Source organism: Acanthaster planci, linkage group LG19 (assembly GCF_054643075.1).
Source record: "Acanthaster planci isolate LZ-2023a linkage group LG19, COTS_SCS, whole genome shotgun sequence".
Taxonomy (NCBI): domain Eukaryota; kingdom Metazoa; phylum Echinodermata; class Asteroidea; order Valvatida; family Acanthasteridae; genus Acanthaster; species Acanthaster planci.
This window is the reverse complement of record NC_141795.1, coordinates 4,242,710-4,257,320: the sequence shown is the minus strand read 5'-3', so window position 1 is coordinate 4,257,320 and position 14,611 is coordinate 4,242,710. Positions and strand designations below refer to the sequence as shown.

The 14,611-nt window shown below is 43.2% G+C and overlaps 3 protein-coding genes across 4 annotated transcripts in view; 1 reads left to right on the top strand and 2 right to left on the bottom strand.

Moving 5' to 3' along the window:
* LOC110975939 (lysosomal alpha-mannosidase-like) overlaps positions 1 to 14,611 on the bottom strand; it is a 73,138-nt gene that overhangs the window by 13,904 nt on the left and 44,623 nt on the right. Inside the window, exons 1-2 of one of the 2 annotated variants that reach the window (XM_022228859.2) lie at positions 13,580 to 13,690; positions 113 to 266 (exon numbers count right to left, since the gene is read on the bottom strand). In XM_022228859.2, coding sequence (XP_022084551.2) covers positions 113 to 266; positions 13,580 to 13,599 — 174 coding nt within the window. In that variant the 5' untranslated portion in view covers positions 13,600 to 13,690. Of the gene's footprint in view, positions 1 to 112; positions 267 to 13,579; positions 13,691 to 14,611 lie in introns of those variants that run through there. The other variant, XM_087129993.1, reaches the window with a different exon arrangement.
* LOC110976021 (uncharacterized) lies at positions 330 to 9,054 on the top strand. Its single transcript, XM_087129994.1, has 4 exons — positions 330 to 965; positions 2,975 to 5,469; positions 5,830 to 6,009; positions 6,192 to 9,054. The coding sequence occupies exons 1-4, from the start codon at positions 806 to 808 to the stop codon at positions 6,330 to 6,332; spliced, it is 2,976 nt and encodes a 991-aa protein (XP_086986120.1). The 5' UTR covers positions 330 to 805; the 3' UTR covers positions 6,333 to 9,054.
* On the bottom strand, positions 9,054 to 13,586 carry slc35d3 (solute carrier family 35 member D3). The gene is made up of 3 exons (XM_022229118.2): positions 13,255 to 13,586; positions 12,313 to 12,604; positions 9,054 to 11,625 (listed from the first exon to the last, which is right to left on the bottom strand). Exons 1-3 carry the CDS (start codon positions 13,414 to 13,416, stop codon positions 11,081 to 11,083), a joined length of 999 nt encoding a protein of 332 aa, XP_022084810.2. The 5' UTR covers positions 13,417 to 13,586; the 3' UTR covers positions 9,054 to 11,080.

The following is a 14,611-nucleotide window of genomic DNA, read 5'->3' as shown; positions in this document are numbered from 1 at the left end:
CACACCCTCTGACCCTAGCTGCACACACGACAAGATAACAACGCAACGTCACTTCAGCCTGGTGGTGCCTCATAATATTTTCTCATTAAAAAGGATCGTTTGAATGGCCTACTTCATATCCACATGTTGCCAGAACACCTCTTGACGCATAGGCTAGGAAAGACAGGAGTGTGATGAGACGAAGATGCATTTTGGGCAACAACACAAGGCGCTGCCGTCCATAAGCACGTGATGTCGGCCAAGTCATGTGATGAGTCATGTGGAAGCTAAAAAGAAGAGGATGAAATAGAGGGCGCTGTGCTTGTGAACAGTTAATTCAATTTCTAAACTACGACCTTCTTCCAAATGTGGCTTCATCGCTGATATCAATTACAAAATACTTCCATCTTTTGGTTGCCCGATAATAGTATGCACTGTGAATCCCTAGTATCAAACTAGAACTTTCATCCAGCTGAAAAACCTCAAAATCAGGGGTAAAAATTATGCTGAGCCAATTCGTATGTAACATGACGTCAATCATACGCGTGTCAATCAATAATAATCGATAGCACCTACGAATGATGCGCGGTGTCGATGCGTCGGGCGTGATTTTTCATCACGCACACTGATCGTACACGCAGTGGACACGTAAGCAGTATTACGTGTATTAAAACAACGTGGAAAGCGGGAAGTGAAGTGAAAAAATCGGACCTTCGCCAAACTAGGCTACATGTACCACCGTACCCTCCTGGGTACCGTGTGACTATGAGCTCAGCCATTCAAAACTGAGTAATATAATAAGTTCAAATAACCCAATCAATTCATCATGGCGGCGGAGCAGACGAGGAAGCGGCGTTCTGTTGTGTTGACAGCGCTCTTGTTGCTCTGTATGTTACTGTTACTAGAGTTACCAGGAATTCTGGCGGCACCGATCACATCCACCACAGCTGAGCATGTTGAGACAGATAACGTGTCCGTGACTCAAGGTAGGCGTGGTGTGTGTTGGTCATCACGGACAAACTGTACTAAGCTAAGGAGCGCGGAAAGAGTTCCCCAGCTCCGGACAATACACGTAGGGCCTACTCGTAGCCCAGTGGACGTGGGCGTCGTCTGTTGCAACTACATGTACCATCCATGTAAAGTTCTCCTGCCATAGTGGAATTTTTCAATAGCTTTTTCACACATTTTTCATGTTTTTACCTGGCAGAGGCAGCTCAAAATGTTGTTCACAAGTGCCTTATACATGATATAGGTACATGTTCCCCCAGAAGTGTGGGGTCCACTCCGCTTCTTGGAAGCAGAGCGGACGTCGGACCCCACAGTTCCAGGGGGTACCTTGTAGGCCAAGCCCGAATGCTGTTTTGAAATTACTAAGTACGCCAGCGAACAATGTATTTTGCCAGAAATTTAGTACAACTCCATGCTTTCCATCGTGAGCGATCTACGTTCGTCTAGCATGTCTAGTACATTGTATGTGGCAGTACACGTTTGTGCTTGCATGAAATACATAGCTACCGACTGCCCCCAACTGCATGCACAAATACTGGATGAATGTGGACTGTTCACCACATGTTCATGAATCACGCTAGGAAGCGTGGAGTTCCACTAAATTTCCTGTAAAAAACGTCTGTGGGCATATTTGTTAATGTCAACACAGCATTTATGGAATTCAGGAAACAATGCATTCGTGAACGACATTTTGAGCTGCCTCTGCCAGGTACATGTAAAAAATGTGAGAAAAAACTATTGACAAAATTTGGCTGTGGCTGGAGAATTTCATACATGTACCCTGGACATCAGTCGTCCTGTAAATGAAGAAAACATCCAACCTAGTTGTAACATACATGACAGAGACCAACAAACATGTGAATGGTGAAAAGGGAAAATTAGTGTTGTCCAAAACTGGAACTCTTTTCCCAAATGGTTTACCATGTTTGTACAATGTATCCTTTTTGAGGTTAGACATGGATCATTCTATAAATTCGCTGTCCAAAAGTGTGACGTGTTTGTGTCCCTGTTACCCCTGACCTGTGCAGTTTCACTTGGACATATCATCAGGATTAATTTCAAACTATGACAGGAATCTGAATGGCGCTGTCCTCGAGCCACGCCCTGCAGAAGTTCATCAAGAATACTAATTTCAGCTTCTAGCTTAGCTATTTCTTCTTTGACAGATTTCGCGTTGGCTAATAATGGTGTTGATTGTTCTAAACGAGCGTGATGCATGTTTGAGAGATTCCCCTCAGAAATCTGTTCGCTAGCCATAATACATGTGCTTTAAATTATCAAAAACACACAATTTCCATTTAAAAGAAATAAGCCAACGCCGCTGCCACCAAAATTTGTAACGGGCCGAGCAGACTGGGGTATAGGAAAATGAATACGAACTACAACCCTCTTACATGTATCTTGAAGACCCAGAAACTTGAGCTTATTTTGCATGTTTTGGCTGTTAACAATCTTATACATGTGTGTAGATGGTTTTGAATAAACATGAGATGATATGCCCATTGTAATTCATGTAATTGTCCTGTCAATTTTTAGTGAAAAATCATGTTGGAAACATCATTATTTCAGTGACCTCTACATGTAAATGTACAGTACATGTGTAGGTCGACATGTACATCTTCTGAAAAAGAGACAAAGTCCTCTTTAATTTTTACACAGGTTTCAGAATGTACCAGAAAAAAAGAAACAAAATATCTTGCTTTGCTGTACACCCGACTGTCACTCTTTGGAATCTCAAATTTGTGGCTAGTTGTACCCCTTAGTGTTGAAGTATAAAAAATATGTGTACTGTACTTGTATATGTTGGCAAAAAGGCTGGATTTGGAGGAAATGATTTCACTGTGGAATTGCATGTATGACAGATTGGATTTTACACAAATTACAATATGTAAATCACCTCCCCCCTGCCCTGAAATAACACAATTAACACATAATAACAACGAGAACCTTCAACATCAACACCATTTCCCTTCTTTCTCTGTTGTAGGCAACACAGATGTGGATGTTGAAGGAAAGGAAAAAACTAAAGAAGTTGGTGTTGATGGAGGACTAGAAGACGATAAAGAAGGTGGAAAGAACAGAGAAGAAATCCCCACACAAGGCAGTAAGCAAACAGGGCAAGGAAGCACTGAAACAGGGAGTGAAGATAGACGAGACCCTGAACAAGATGGTAACAAAACAGGACAAGGCAACACTGCACCAGGGGGTGAGGATAGACAACAAACCCCCGAACCAGATGGTGACAAAACAGGACAAGGCAACACTGCACCAGGGGGTGAGGATAGACAACAAACCCCCGAACCAGATGGTGACAAAACAGGACAAGGCAACACTGCACCAGGGGGTGAGGATAGACAACAAACCCCCGAACCAGATGGTGACAAAACAGGACAAGGCAACACTGCACCAGGGGGTGAGGATAGACAACAAACCCCTGAACCAGACGGTGACAAAACAGGACAAGGCAACACTGCACCAGGGGGTGAGGATAGACAACAAACCCCCGAGCCAGATGGTGACAAAGGAGGACAATTGAAAACTGAACCAGGGAGTGAAGATAAAAAACAAATCCTGGAACAAGGTGGTAACAAAACAGGACAAGGCAACACTGCACCAGGGGGTGAGGATGGACAACGAATCCTAGATCAAAGTAAAGGATTAGGAATCACAGGCAGCTTCATGAATGGGCAAGGAAGCCCCCCACAAGCTGGAGAGAACTACTTGTACAAGAACCCACAAGGAAATGATCCATCGGGTGGAGGGAGCTACCTAAATGGACAAAGGAGCCCTCCTCAAGCAGGAGGGAACTACAACAACCCACAAAACCCACAAGGAAACACACCTGGGGGTGGAGGGAGCTACCTAAATGGGCAAGGGAGCCCTCTTCAAGCAGGAGGGAATTACAAGAACCCACAAACCCCACAAGGAAATGCACCTGGGGGTGGAGGGAGCTACCTAAATGGGCAAGGGAGCCCTCCTCAAGCAGGAGGGAATTACAAGAACCCACAAACCCCACAAGGAAACACACCTGGGGGTGGAGGGAGCTACCTAAATGGGCAAGGGAGCCCTCTTCAAGCAGGAGGGAATTACAACAACCCACAAACCCCACAAGGAAATGCACCTGGGGGTGGAGGGAGCTACCTAAATGGGCAAGGGAGCCCTCCTCAAGCAGGAGGGAACTACTACAACCCACAAAACCCACAAGGAAACACACTTGGGGGTGGAGGGAGCTACCTAAATGGGCAAGGGAGCCCTCCTCAAGCAGGAGGGAATTACAAGAACCCACAAACCCCACAAGGAAATGCACCTGGGGGTGGAGGGAACTACCTAAATGGGCAAGGGAGCCCTCCTCAAGCAGGAGGGAATTACAAGAACCCACAAACCCCACAAGGAAACACACCTGGGGGTGGAGGGAGCAACCTAAATGGGCAAGGGAGCCCTCCTCAAGCAGGAGGGAATTACAACTACCCACAAACCCCACAAGGAAATGCACCTGAGGGGGGAGGGAACTACATGAATTGGCAAGGAAGCCCTCCTCAAGCAGGACAGAACTACAAGTACCCACAAGGATATGATGCACCAGGTGGACAGAACTACGTGAATCGGCAAGGAAGCCGTTCGCAAGTAGGAGAAAACTACAAGAACCCACAAGGAAATGATCTGTCGGGTGGAGGGAGCTACCTAAATGGGCAAGGGAGCCCTCCTCAAGCAGGAGTGAACTACAGGAACCCACAAAACCCACAAGGAAACACACCTGGGGGTGGAGGGAGCTACCTAAATGGGCAAGGGAGCCCTCTTCAAGCAGGAGGGAACTACAACAACCCACAAACCCCACGAGGAAATGCACCTGAGGGGGGAGGGAACTACATGAATTGGCAAGGAAGCCCTCCTCAAGCAGGACAGAACTACAAGTACCCACAAGGATATGATGCACCAGGTGGAGAGAACTACGTGAATCGGCAAGGAAGCCATTCACAAGTAGGAGAGAACTACAAGAACCCACAAGGAAATGATCTGTCAGGTGGAGGGAGCTACCTAAATGGGCAAGGAAGCCGTTCACAAGCAGGAGAGAACTACAAGAACCCACAAGGATATGCATCTGAGGGTGGAGAGAACTATGGAGAAAGAAAGGCTCTTCCAGGCGAGGAGAGCCATTTAGAGGGAAACATTCCATCAGATGGAAAGAACTTTGGACAAGGAATTTCACAGGAAGGTAGTCAGACTAACGGACAAGGAGCACTACAGCAAGATGATAAGGAGTATGACAGAGACCAAGAGGAAATAAACCAGCCAGAGACCGATGGTGCTGAACAGAGTCTGCCGCCAAACGAACCTAAAGTAGATGGCACGGACTATTATGGGTCAGAGACCTCTAATGAATTATACCACAACCAGATCGGGGATCTGGAAGATAATCTGTATAACAAGGACGGTGAAAACTTTGAAAACTTAGAGCCAGTTCAGAGTGGAGAACAGAAGAAGGTTGGTAAGATCTGTATTGGATGAAAGGGCTGGGGTGTGGGATTGTCGGCAATCTGACAGGTTTTTATTTGATGATTCTGTTGTTTTTTTTCAAGGAGCAATGAACTTCAAATCAAAAGTTTGTATAAAGAAAATTGTGTCAGCTTGGTTGGTACTATACAGACAAAAAGTAGTGAAAACTGAACAGAGTTTTTGTTACCAGTTCAAAGCCTTTACATTAAACAGGTTCATTGTCAGGAAAATCCTGACTTGAAGTGATGCAATGGCTCATCACTGCACCAGCACTTCAACTTCACATTCCCGTTAAAAATTGCTATTTTGGAAATTTAAGTATTTTCATTGACAACCTTTTTTCTGCAGGAACAGCAGGAACAAGGAGGATTGAAGGGAGACGATACTAAAGACACAGTGAAAGCGGAGCAGCCCAGTAATCATCTTTCACTCGATGAAGAAACCTCAAGTAGTCACTTTATGGCCTACTCTCTGTCTGCCATCATTCTGATCATGGCAACATACATTCTGTATCACAACAAACAACGGGTAAGATCCCTCCCTCCTCAGACAACTCCCCCCCCTTGAAAAGCCACCGCCGTCCTTTATCCTTTCCTTTACCCAACTACATGTGACACATTCCCTGCTGCGATTCCGGATGGTGTTATTAGGCCTAATGACACAGGTAGACACTTAACATGCAGACATTTTTTTTTCTTCTCGGCCCACAGATCATTGCCATTATTATCGAGGGCAGGAACGGCAACGGACGTCGGAAGAGGACCAAGGATGGCTACCAGAAACTGGACCAGAACCTGAGCGAGGCTATGCCATCCCTCAATCAACAAGCCACCAAGGACTACAAGTACTAAATGGACTGTCACCAATCAGCAGACTCTGTTGTCTCCTGAGAGTCGACCAACGTATCACTTAACGACATTTGTGTGGTTCTCCTTGCTAGGGAGGACAGACTCAGCACGTTTGACATTTTGCCATTATTGAGCCCGAGTGTCAGCGTCATGTCAGAAATGAGACACCTCGTGTTAGGTGACACTAGTGACAGTTCTGCCAATTGAAGACAGTCTTGGTTATTTTTGTTGCAGTTTGGCAATTAGCTGAAATTCATTTCATGACAGTTTTTTTTCTTTGGTTCATAAATGTCCATTAGCAGCTTCGTCATTTTATAATAGATAACTTTAAATGAAAGCTGAAAGTCTTGTCCATTGGTTTTGAAGGCAGATTTGCCATTTACGCTGAGAGTAAATGAGGTTATGGCAAAAGCTATGCGTGTATCAATTTATGAATGCTGAATTATTTTAAACAGACATCAACCTTGTCCCCACGGTGTGTGCAGTACACTCCCCTGTTACCTGCTCTCACTCCTCTGGATACTTTGCATATCCAAAAATTTGACTACATGTATACATGTAAGTGAGGAATAGTATGGTGGCTAACAGTGCTTTCAATCAGTGTTTGTTGTAGTATGTGGTGTCTGGGTTTAAAACAATTCTTCAAAGCGTGTTGTACCAAGGAGCACAATTATTCAGAGATGAACGGTCCAAGTCTCATTCAACCAGTGTGCAATGTCAGATTTTTCATAATTCTCATCAAATTTCGAGAAGAGGGGATTGCTTAAAAGGGAAAGTGGATGTAATAAATCACGGCAATCGCGAAAACACTTAATATACGTTGACACTTTTCCTCGCAGTCGCTGCATCGCATCCGGATACAGGAAGAAAGTTGGCATCCAGGGTGGAGGGCAGGTTGCGGGGGGATCGTATTTGTATTTGCATACATCACAGGGACTGGACAAAATGTAATCAGAGGTGTCAATGTTCAGAGACACTGGTACACCGTACATGTACGTTATTACCTGGGGCTTTCATTCCAAAATATGCCACAAGTGTAAACTGCACAAAATTGTTTCTTGTTCTGTTTCATTGCGTGCTTGTGCTCGTATCTTGAAGCCAGAATCTGAAGGCAAAGCAAGCTACCTGTACAGGAATAAGTAACCTCTTGTCCAAACCTAAACCCGAGGGTTGGACTATGGAGATAAACTGAACTGTAGATAAGACTTGTTTCGATATTGTAGATTACTATTAAGTTCATTAGTCACATTGGCTCAGTCTTGCAACGTACACAGATTGACACTGGATGTGAATCTGATTCAAAAAGAAACCGAGTTGGAATGGTAGTTCCAGTCTTGCCCAAACCAACAGTTGCAATTTTTGTAATGCTCTTTTTTTTATACTTTTCTGTACATGTGTAAACAATGTGTGTACTGCTAAATCACTGGTGTTGTGTACATGTATTTACATTGGCGTCTCACAAACCATACACTGAATCAGTTTACCTTGGGCTTGACTAACTTGTACAAGTAGTTCGAAGTAATGCCAAGAGACAGACAAACAAAAAGAGATTGAAGTTGAGCTTCATACATTTGTAGAACAATGCAACAGAATGTGAGCATTATTATTCTGCTGTACTGTGTCTGATATGCTGCTCTGTAAACCGTGTAAACTTTATTTATTAGATTGCATTTTGATACAAACGAAATTCTTGATCTATAAGGGTTGAGGGATTTCTAAGCACATTGTGTAAAGTTTAATATTCTGATCATTTGTGGCAAAAATTCACAATAGGCACGACAGACTTATTGGAAAAGCCCTTTGACAAATTTCAGGTTTGCAAGTACGCCTGCATGCCTTGCATCATGGACTGTTTTTAGTTCTTTAGGTGTATTTGTGAAGTTTATTTTGAGTTAAGCAGTTGTTTGCAGTGTTACATGTAAGCTCATAAGGCACAAATCCTGTAACAAAGCTGATGCTAATTTTGGTTGTGGAAGTGACTTTGAACAAAATTCCACCACAGCTGTGGGTAACAGGCCGATGAACATGCATCGAGCTGTATTGTGCAATTTGTCTTACACTTTATTTTTAGTAGTGAAATAGTTTTCCCAAGTGTGTTCAGTTCAAACTTTTATAGCTGTAGTAGTGTCAAGGACATTTGAAACTTGCATGAACTTAGAAAATGTCTAAGATTTGTTCATCTGCTTAATATGGCCGTGGGACCAATGCGGGAATGCATTGGTTTGTATTCAGCTGTTCATCTCTGCTAAGCACATTTTCTACATGTATACATATACTGTACACTGTCTGAGTTATGTTTGAAGATTTTCTGGCAAACGTTATCATGTATTTAGCTTTTGGTTTTATTTTAGCGTGTATTCAAAATCAGAAAGGCATAACATTTTCAATAATACACATCTCATTTAAACATTTTTTTCCACTAATGTAAATAGCCGTTGAAAAGGGGTCATTGTCTGATCTGTGTACGTGTAAATGATTGACTGTACATCTGCTTTATAAATTCTATTTTTGAGCAAAGTTTTGTCTTTGATTAAAGATTTTGTTAACAATTAAGTGTAAATTCTGTGAGGGTGCATTACTTAGGCAGCATTCTCATATAGCAGACTTTACCTTGGCTTTTTTTGTGGTAGAATCCATTAACTTTTAATTTGTACTGTACTAAAATTTTCAATCTGCTTTTAATTTAACAAGTGTTTTGAAATAAATTCCAAAAGGGTTGACTGATTGTACTTTGGTAATTCATTTATTTTATCCCAGGAATGTTTTGAAAGTAAATAAAAACGGGACACAGTCGACTTTCATTAATACAAAACTATTACTATGACATGTTGTACATGTCTGCACAGTGCAACAGGATACATGTAATGGCTTCCAATCTATTCATGGGTCACCACATGTACTTATATGTACTTGTACATACACGTATGTAAATGTGCATCAACTCAAAATTGTAAGAATTCTCACCGGTATACAACCATCACAGTGGGATTTTTTAAAATAAACCTTAACCCAAAAGAACTGGGGGGCACTGTTTTCTGTAACATCCAATTGAGTTGCAACTGCAGCTTGCACTGATGAGTGTCTTTACAACACTTATCATTTTTTATTGCAGAAAAAAAGGCCATGGAGCAACCAATGGGGGGGGGAAGTGATTCCATGCCAACCAGCCAGGTTGTAATTTACATGTACGTGTATTAGCAACGTCTGGACAAGGCTGAGAATTGAGGTGTTGTTTTGGTGTAAGATGCAAGGCCCAAAATACAGGTAGCTATTTAATGTCAGATTTTCTGACCCCAAAAAACTTGCTGGGGGCAGGTTTTCGTACCCGTAAATTCTTCAACCTTGCAACTGCTTTTAACCAAGCACGATGCGTTAGTATGTTAACTGCAGAAATGAAAAAAGATTTCTTGAACGAGCGTACACATCCGTGGAACAAATAAGGAAAATCATGTGTGTTTACATATCAAGTGATTAATGCATTAATTAACATCCCTGATGCTTAGTCAATTTAATACTGTGCAAAGCTTGATCACTGCTTTGATAAGTGTGTTGATGGGGGGGGGTAAATCTCCAATCAAAGCTTGAATTCTCTTGGGACTGGGCTCACAATTACCACACTCAGCTCAACACTAGAGGCAAGGTCAATCCTACACAATACACAGGTACTACATATACATGTACAGTGCTTATTGTAACATAAAAGTACCAACATATGTCAGATACTGCATTATGAAAGCACCCACTGCAATCTTATAATGTTTATGAACAGACATGGTTGATTGATAAAAAGATACACATTATCTACATCCATAGATATACAGTTATTGCAAAGCACGCGCCTACATGTACGTGTACACCATACATTCCAGATAAAAATCAAATATCATTAGACATTTCTGAACACATGCAAAGCTTTTGTACAGACAAGGTAACTTAAAATATTGCATACAGTACTTGTTTAAAAGTTTTGATGCCCCCAAAAGAAAGAGAATTTATATGTACATGTACTGTCATTTCTGTGAGTTAAATATACTATCCACTTCTTGTCTTTTGATCACTGTGTGAGTAGAGTTTCCATGTATGTAGCAACTGCCAGAAGAAACATTTTGACCACACAGTAAATGAAGTTTGGCAACACACGGTGTCCTGAGTTTACACGTAGTTGAAAGTCATTGCACATCTCTCATCCAAAAACACTGGCTTGTGTTTGTGCACATTCTGCTGAAAACCACTTTGATATTGATCACACGATGCTTCCTACATCCTCCATTGCATCCCGAATCCCGTCAATTTTAATTTGACTCTGACCCTTGCTGAGGGTGTTACTACATGTCTGTTCTGGTCCACCAATACAGCAAAGTCCTGGCATCCATAATCAGATGACCTTCTGAATCCATTCCACCAAGGCAAACCTCAGCTGCATGTGAAACGAGGTCACAGACGTGGATGCCTGTACAAGGTTCACAACGCCAGTTTTCAGGTCCATAATCTGATGATTTTCATTTCCACCACGAAGCCTAATCTATATGTTACAATATGTATGTTTGTCAATAGGTTAGGGTACAAAAGCAAATCCACGCTTCACCCTTTACCTAAATGTTGTTCTTTATAACGTGTTAACGTGTTAATAAAACAGTAAACAGTATACAGATGCTGAACGTGGAACCGAATTCTCAGATGTGATCAAAGGCCTAATATGAAGGCACCAGTTGCTCTGTTCAGGAGAAGATCAAACGACCCTCATTTGAAACCTAAGCCTGACCTGAAACTAAGTTCTGAGATGTTGAAGTGTGATCTGCCTCAATGGCTACACCAGTCTTCTCCCGATACTTGGCATAGGTGTACAAGCTACTGCCCAGGGTGTTCAAGGCCACGCCTACCCCACCTAGTACACTCAGCTTCACTCCGCCAAAAACAAAAAGCCCCACCATCACCACCACAACACTCTTCATGACTCCCACCACGCTCAGGGTGAGGGCAGAGGTCAGGGTGGTGCAGAGGAACACCGAGTAGTTCAGGGCGCATCCCATGGAGATCACCACGAGGAACGCCAGGAGGAAGCGCGGGGAATGCAGGTCAGGGAAATCCCAGACTCGGGCCAACTCCGAGGTGTAGGCTGTGTAGAGGAGAAGGGGTACCAAGCAGTTCAGGCTGTTGAGGTAAGCGATACCGGCAGCCGACAGCGTGTTCTCCTGCAGGCTCAGGCTTTGCACTAAAGTCAGGTAGAGGGCCTGGGAAAAAACGCTCAGCAGGCCGAATGTGTACGCAGCCAGGTCAAAGGTCAAGTCCCCAAGTCCTGCACATAAAAAGCATGGAAACAAGACAACAGTTCAGTGATCTCTTTTTTAATTAGTACAGGTGTGGAAGTGGCCATAGACACAACAAGTTGAAAAACAACCAGCAAAAAGCTGTCATTTAAGAAAGTTTCCATATTTTGTACAGAGCAGGTGTACAAAAAAGCTGAACTTCAGAATTAAAATCTAATCAACGAAAGCTAAGATAAGCTGACATTTCCTATGTCAACCCCCCTCCCAACAATGTCCCTTTAAATGATACCCCCAAACATATTCATGATTAGAACACCTCAACCACAGATTCTGCATCTTGATTGGCCACAAGTCCTGTCACTAGTGTGTGGAGATTGGCACATATATGGCACATTCTGCTAGAGGTGACACAAAGCCAGCCGGTACTTTAAGACTGGTCACTTAACGGGCTCTTACAGGCTCTTAGGTATGCATGGATAGTGATTTATAACTAACTACAGACAGACTGCTGAGAGGAAAGACTTTCTAGTTACCCCCTCCCAGCATCTTGGAAAGGCAGTCCATCCAATTTGCGGATCACAGGCACATGGAAATCAAAAATGCCTAGAGTTCTTGATGCGTGTGTTTGTAAATGACAAATCTCGAAGTAAAGTCAACCACAATGAAGTGACTCTCCAGAAAACTTTGCAACAAAGCACCAATTTGGGGAAACAAACCTGTGAATACACAACCCAAGGTCATCACCGCGATGGACACAACGACAAACAGACTTGGGGCCCCCTTTGTGGGCAAGCACGGTGCCAGCAGCAGCGTCACAAGAGGCACGCAACGTTTGAGGATGGTGTACATGGCTACGTTCATGCCATCCAGGGCTTGCAGAGACAGGACCGAGTGGAACAGTCCAAAGAAAGACGGCAGCCAGCACAGCCGAAGATTAGCAAGGGTGGCAAGTGGGAGAGAAACACGGCCAAGAGCACCGAGACATCTCAGCAGAGCTGCTGTGAAGAGCTGGCGAAAAAAAAGACAAGAGTTAAGAAATGTTACAATGAACTATAGGTACACAAAAATATACAAGATTAAGTCCAACCCTAATTTTGTTGCTAAAGCCTAGGATTTCAAGGAATGAGTGGTGAGATTGATTTCTTGTTTTAAACCTACACTGTACCTACCTATTAGTTATAGTATGTCTAGTATTTTGAGGTCTCACCATGTATATGTACACACACATTATACCTGTAAGCACATGAAATAAATGAATTGAATCATTTCTGAATCAATCTTGTTTCTTACTACAAGAAATGACAAAAGTTCTTTTTAATTATTCAAGTCACAAAGCATATTGTAGAACACGCAAATTGTGTATACGGATATGTGACTAAGGATTGAGCGGGAGTGAGAGTCCGTGCCACACTGCACTAGTGGGGTTAACTGTGTATCATTTGCTTTGGTACACTGAGGGGCCTAACCCCACCCCCCCATCTGCCCCTCACCTGGTTTGCACGGCACACATGGCAGACATACATGTACATTCCCTCTACCTGTCATGCCTGTACACGTGACTATAATGATAGGGCCTAGGCCTACCACCGGTACGCGGTACTTTGGCTTTGAAAATTGGCCAACAAAAAAATGAAACTAGCATGACTAGGGAGACTCACCATCTGACACAGCATCAAGAAGCACGGGAAATGGAATCCCAGCGTGGTCAACACGGCCTTGTTAACAAATGACATGGAGCCAGACAACACACCGTAAAACAAGGCCGCTACTACGCCCGGCCATCGCGACGATTGACCCGGCACTGGCGGTTTGGCAAGCATGCCGACTAGGCCTACACGCTGTTGCTGCTCGGCGACCAGTGTCGCTCAGTTTCTGGTGTTTTGTCCTCCAGGCTAGAGAATTAAGACTGCCTCATGCAGGCCATTTAATCGAACTGAAAATGTACACCCCTGGGTGCAACTTCTGTAAGATGTTACAAGTTACCTGCATATCCAGCGCTGCATTTCAATCACTTTTCCTCTCTGAGAGAGCGCTGCCCAGGGAGTACAGTAGCGCCAGCGTGACAAAAATTCCGCCAACGTATTACATGTATATTTTTGCAATGGCTTCGAATGAGGGCGCTATGCAGTTTAGTTAATTTTAGCGCAAAGCCAAGCCATTTATGAAAATTAGACTTCGTCCAGAGTGGAGCTTTCCCTAGCTAGTGGTACAGTCCACTAATTCAAACCTCATGGGAAACATTGTGTAAAATATCAGCTCTGTTCAGGGCCCAATAACATGCATACAAGCATCCCTGAGATTTCTGACACACAAGTTAAATTTTTGTCTGGTCCCTTTTCTTTCAATTTCTTTTTAATTTTTGTGGGTTAACCAACATTATAACATTTGTCATTATTCCCACAAAACCACCGCCAAAACGGATGAGTTTTGAGAAGTCTGGTTGCAGCCATATTTCAAGTGGCAACCCTCAACTTTCTGGTGCACTTAGGACCATTTTTCAACCGTAGTTTTTAGCCATTCTGCCCTCGTATGAAAGCTCACAAAGACCCAGGGAGTTTATCCTGGCAACGGTTTACAAAATCTAGCCATTTTGGGGGCCAAACAATTTCCTTTTTCAAAAGATACGGCGGGGCACTTTTAATGCTAATGAGCTAGCCAGAGATTCTTACTTGAATTAGTGGACTGCATCCCCAAGGAGTTCGCGATTTTTACTAACTACCAGAGATTTCTCCAGGGGGAGGCCTGATGGAATTTTTTTTTCTATGTCATATTGTTATTGACAGGCGGACACATGGATAATGAAATACATTATTACTAATGTGCAAGTAATAACCACTATCGGATGTCACCTTTTATTTCATTGGTACTAAAAGAATTATTGTCATGTCGTGTTTTATCAGAGTGGGAGGGGGTTCATACGTCCCCACCCACCTCCTCTGGATCCGCCCCTGCAAAGGTCCCTTTCCTTTTACATAAACATAGTTATACGACTCTCATACAAAGCTAACACACCAT

Bases quoted from the DNA above. Each gene is read 5' to 3' on its own strand.
- LOC110976021 (XM_087129994.1), top strand. From the start codon at position 806: ATGGCGGCGGAGCAGACGAGGAAGCGGCGTTCTGTTGTGTTGACAGCG. The intron at 966-2,974 runs GTAGGCGTGGTG...TCTCTGTTGTAG, and splicing joins TAACGTGTCCGTGACTCAAG to GCAACACAGATGTGGATGTT. The intron at 5,470-5,829 runs GTTGGTAAGATC...TTTTTTCTGCAG, and splicing joins AGAGTGGAGAACAGAAGAAG to GAACAGCAGGAACAAGGAGG.
- slc35d3 (XM_022229118.2), bottom strand. From the start codon at position 13,416: ATGCTTGCCAAACCGCCAGTGCCGGGTCAATCGTCGCGATGGCCGGGC. The intron at 12,605-13,254 runs GTGAGTCTCCCT...TTTTTTCGCCAG, and splicing joins TCTTGATGCTGTGTCAGATG to CTCTTCACAGCAGCTCTGCT. The intron at 11,626-12,312 runs GTTTGTTTCCCC...TTTTATGTGCAG, and splicing joins CTTGGGTTGTGTATTCACAG to GACTTGGGGACTTGACCTTT.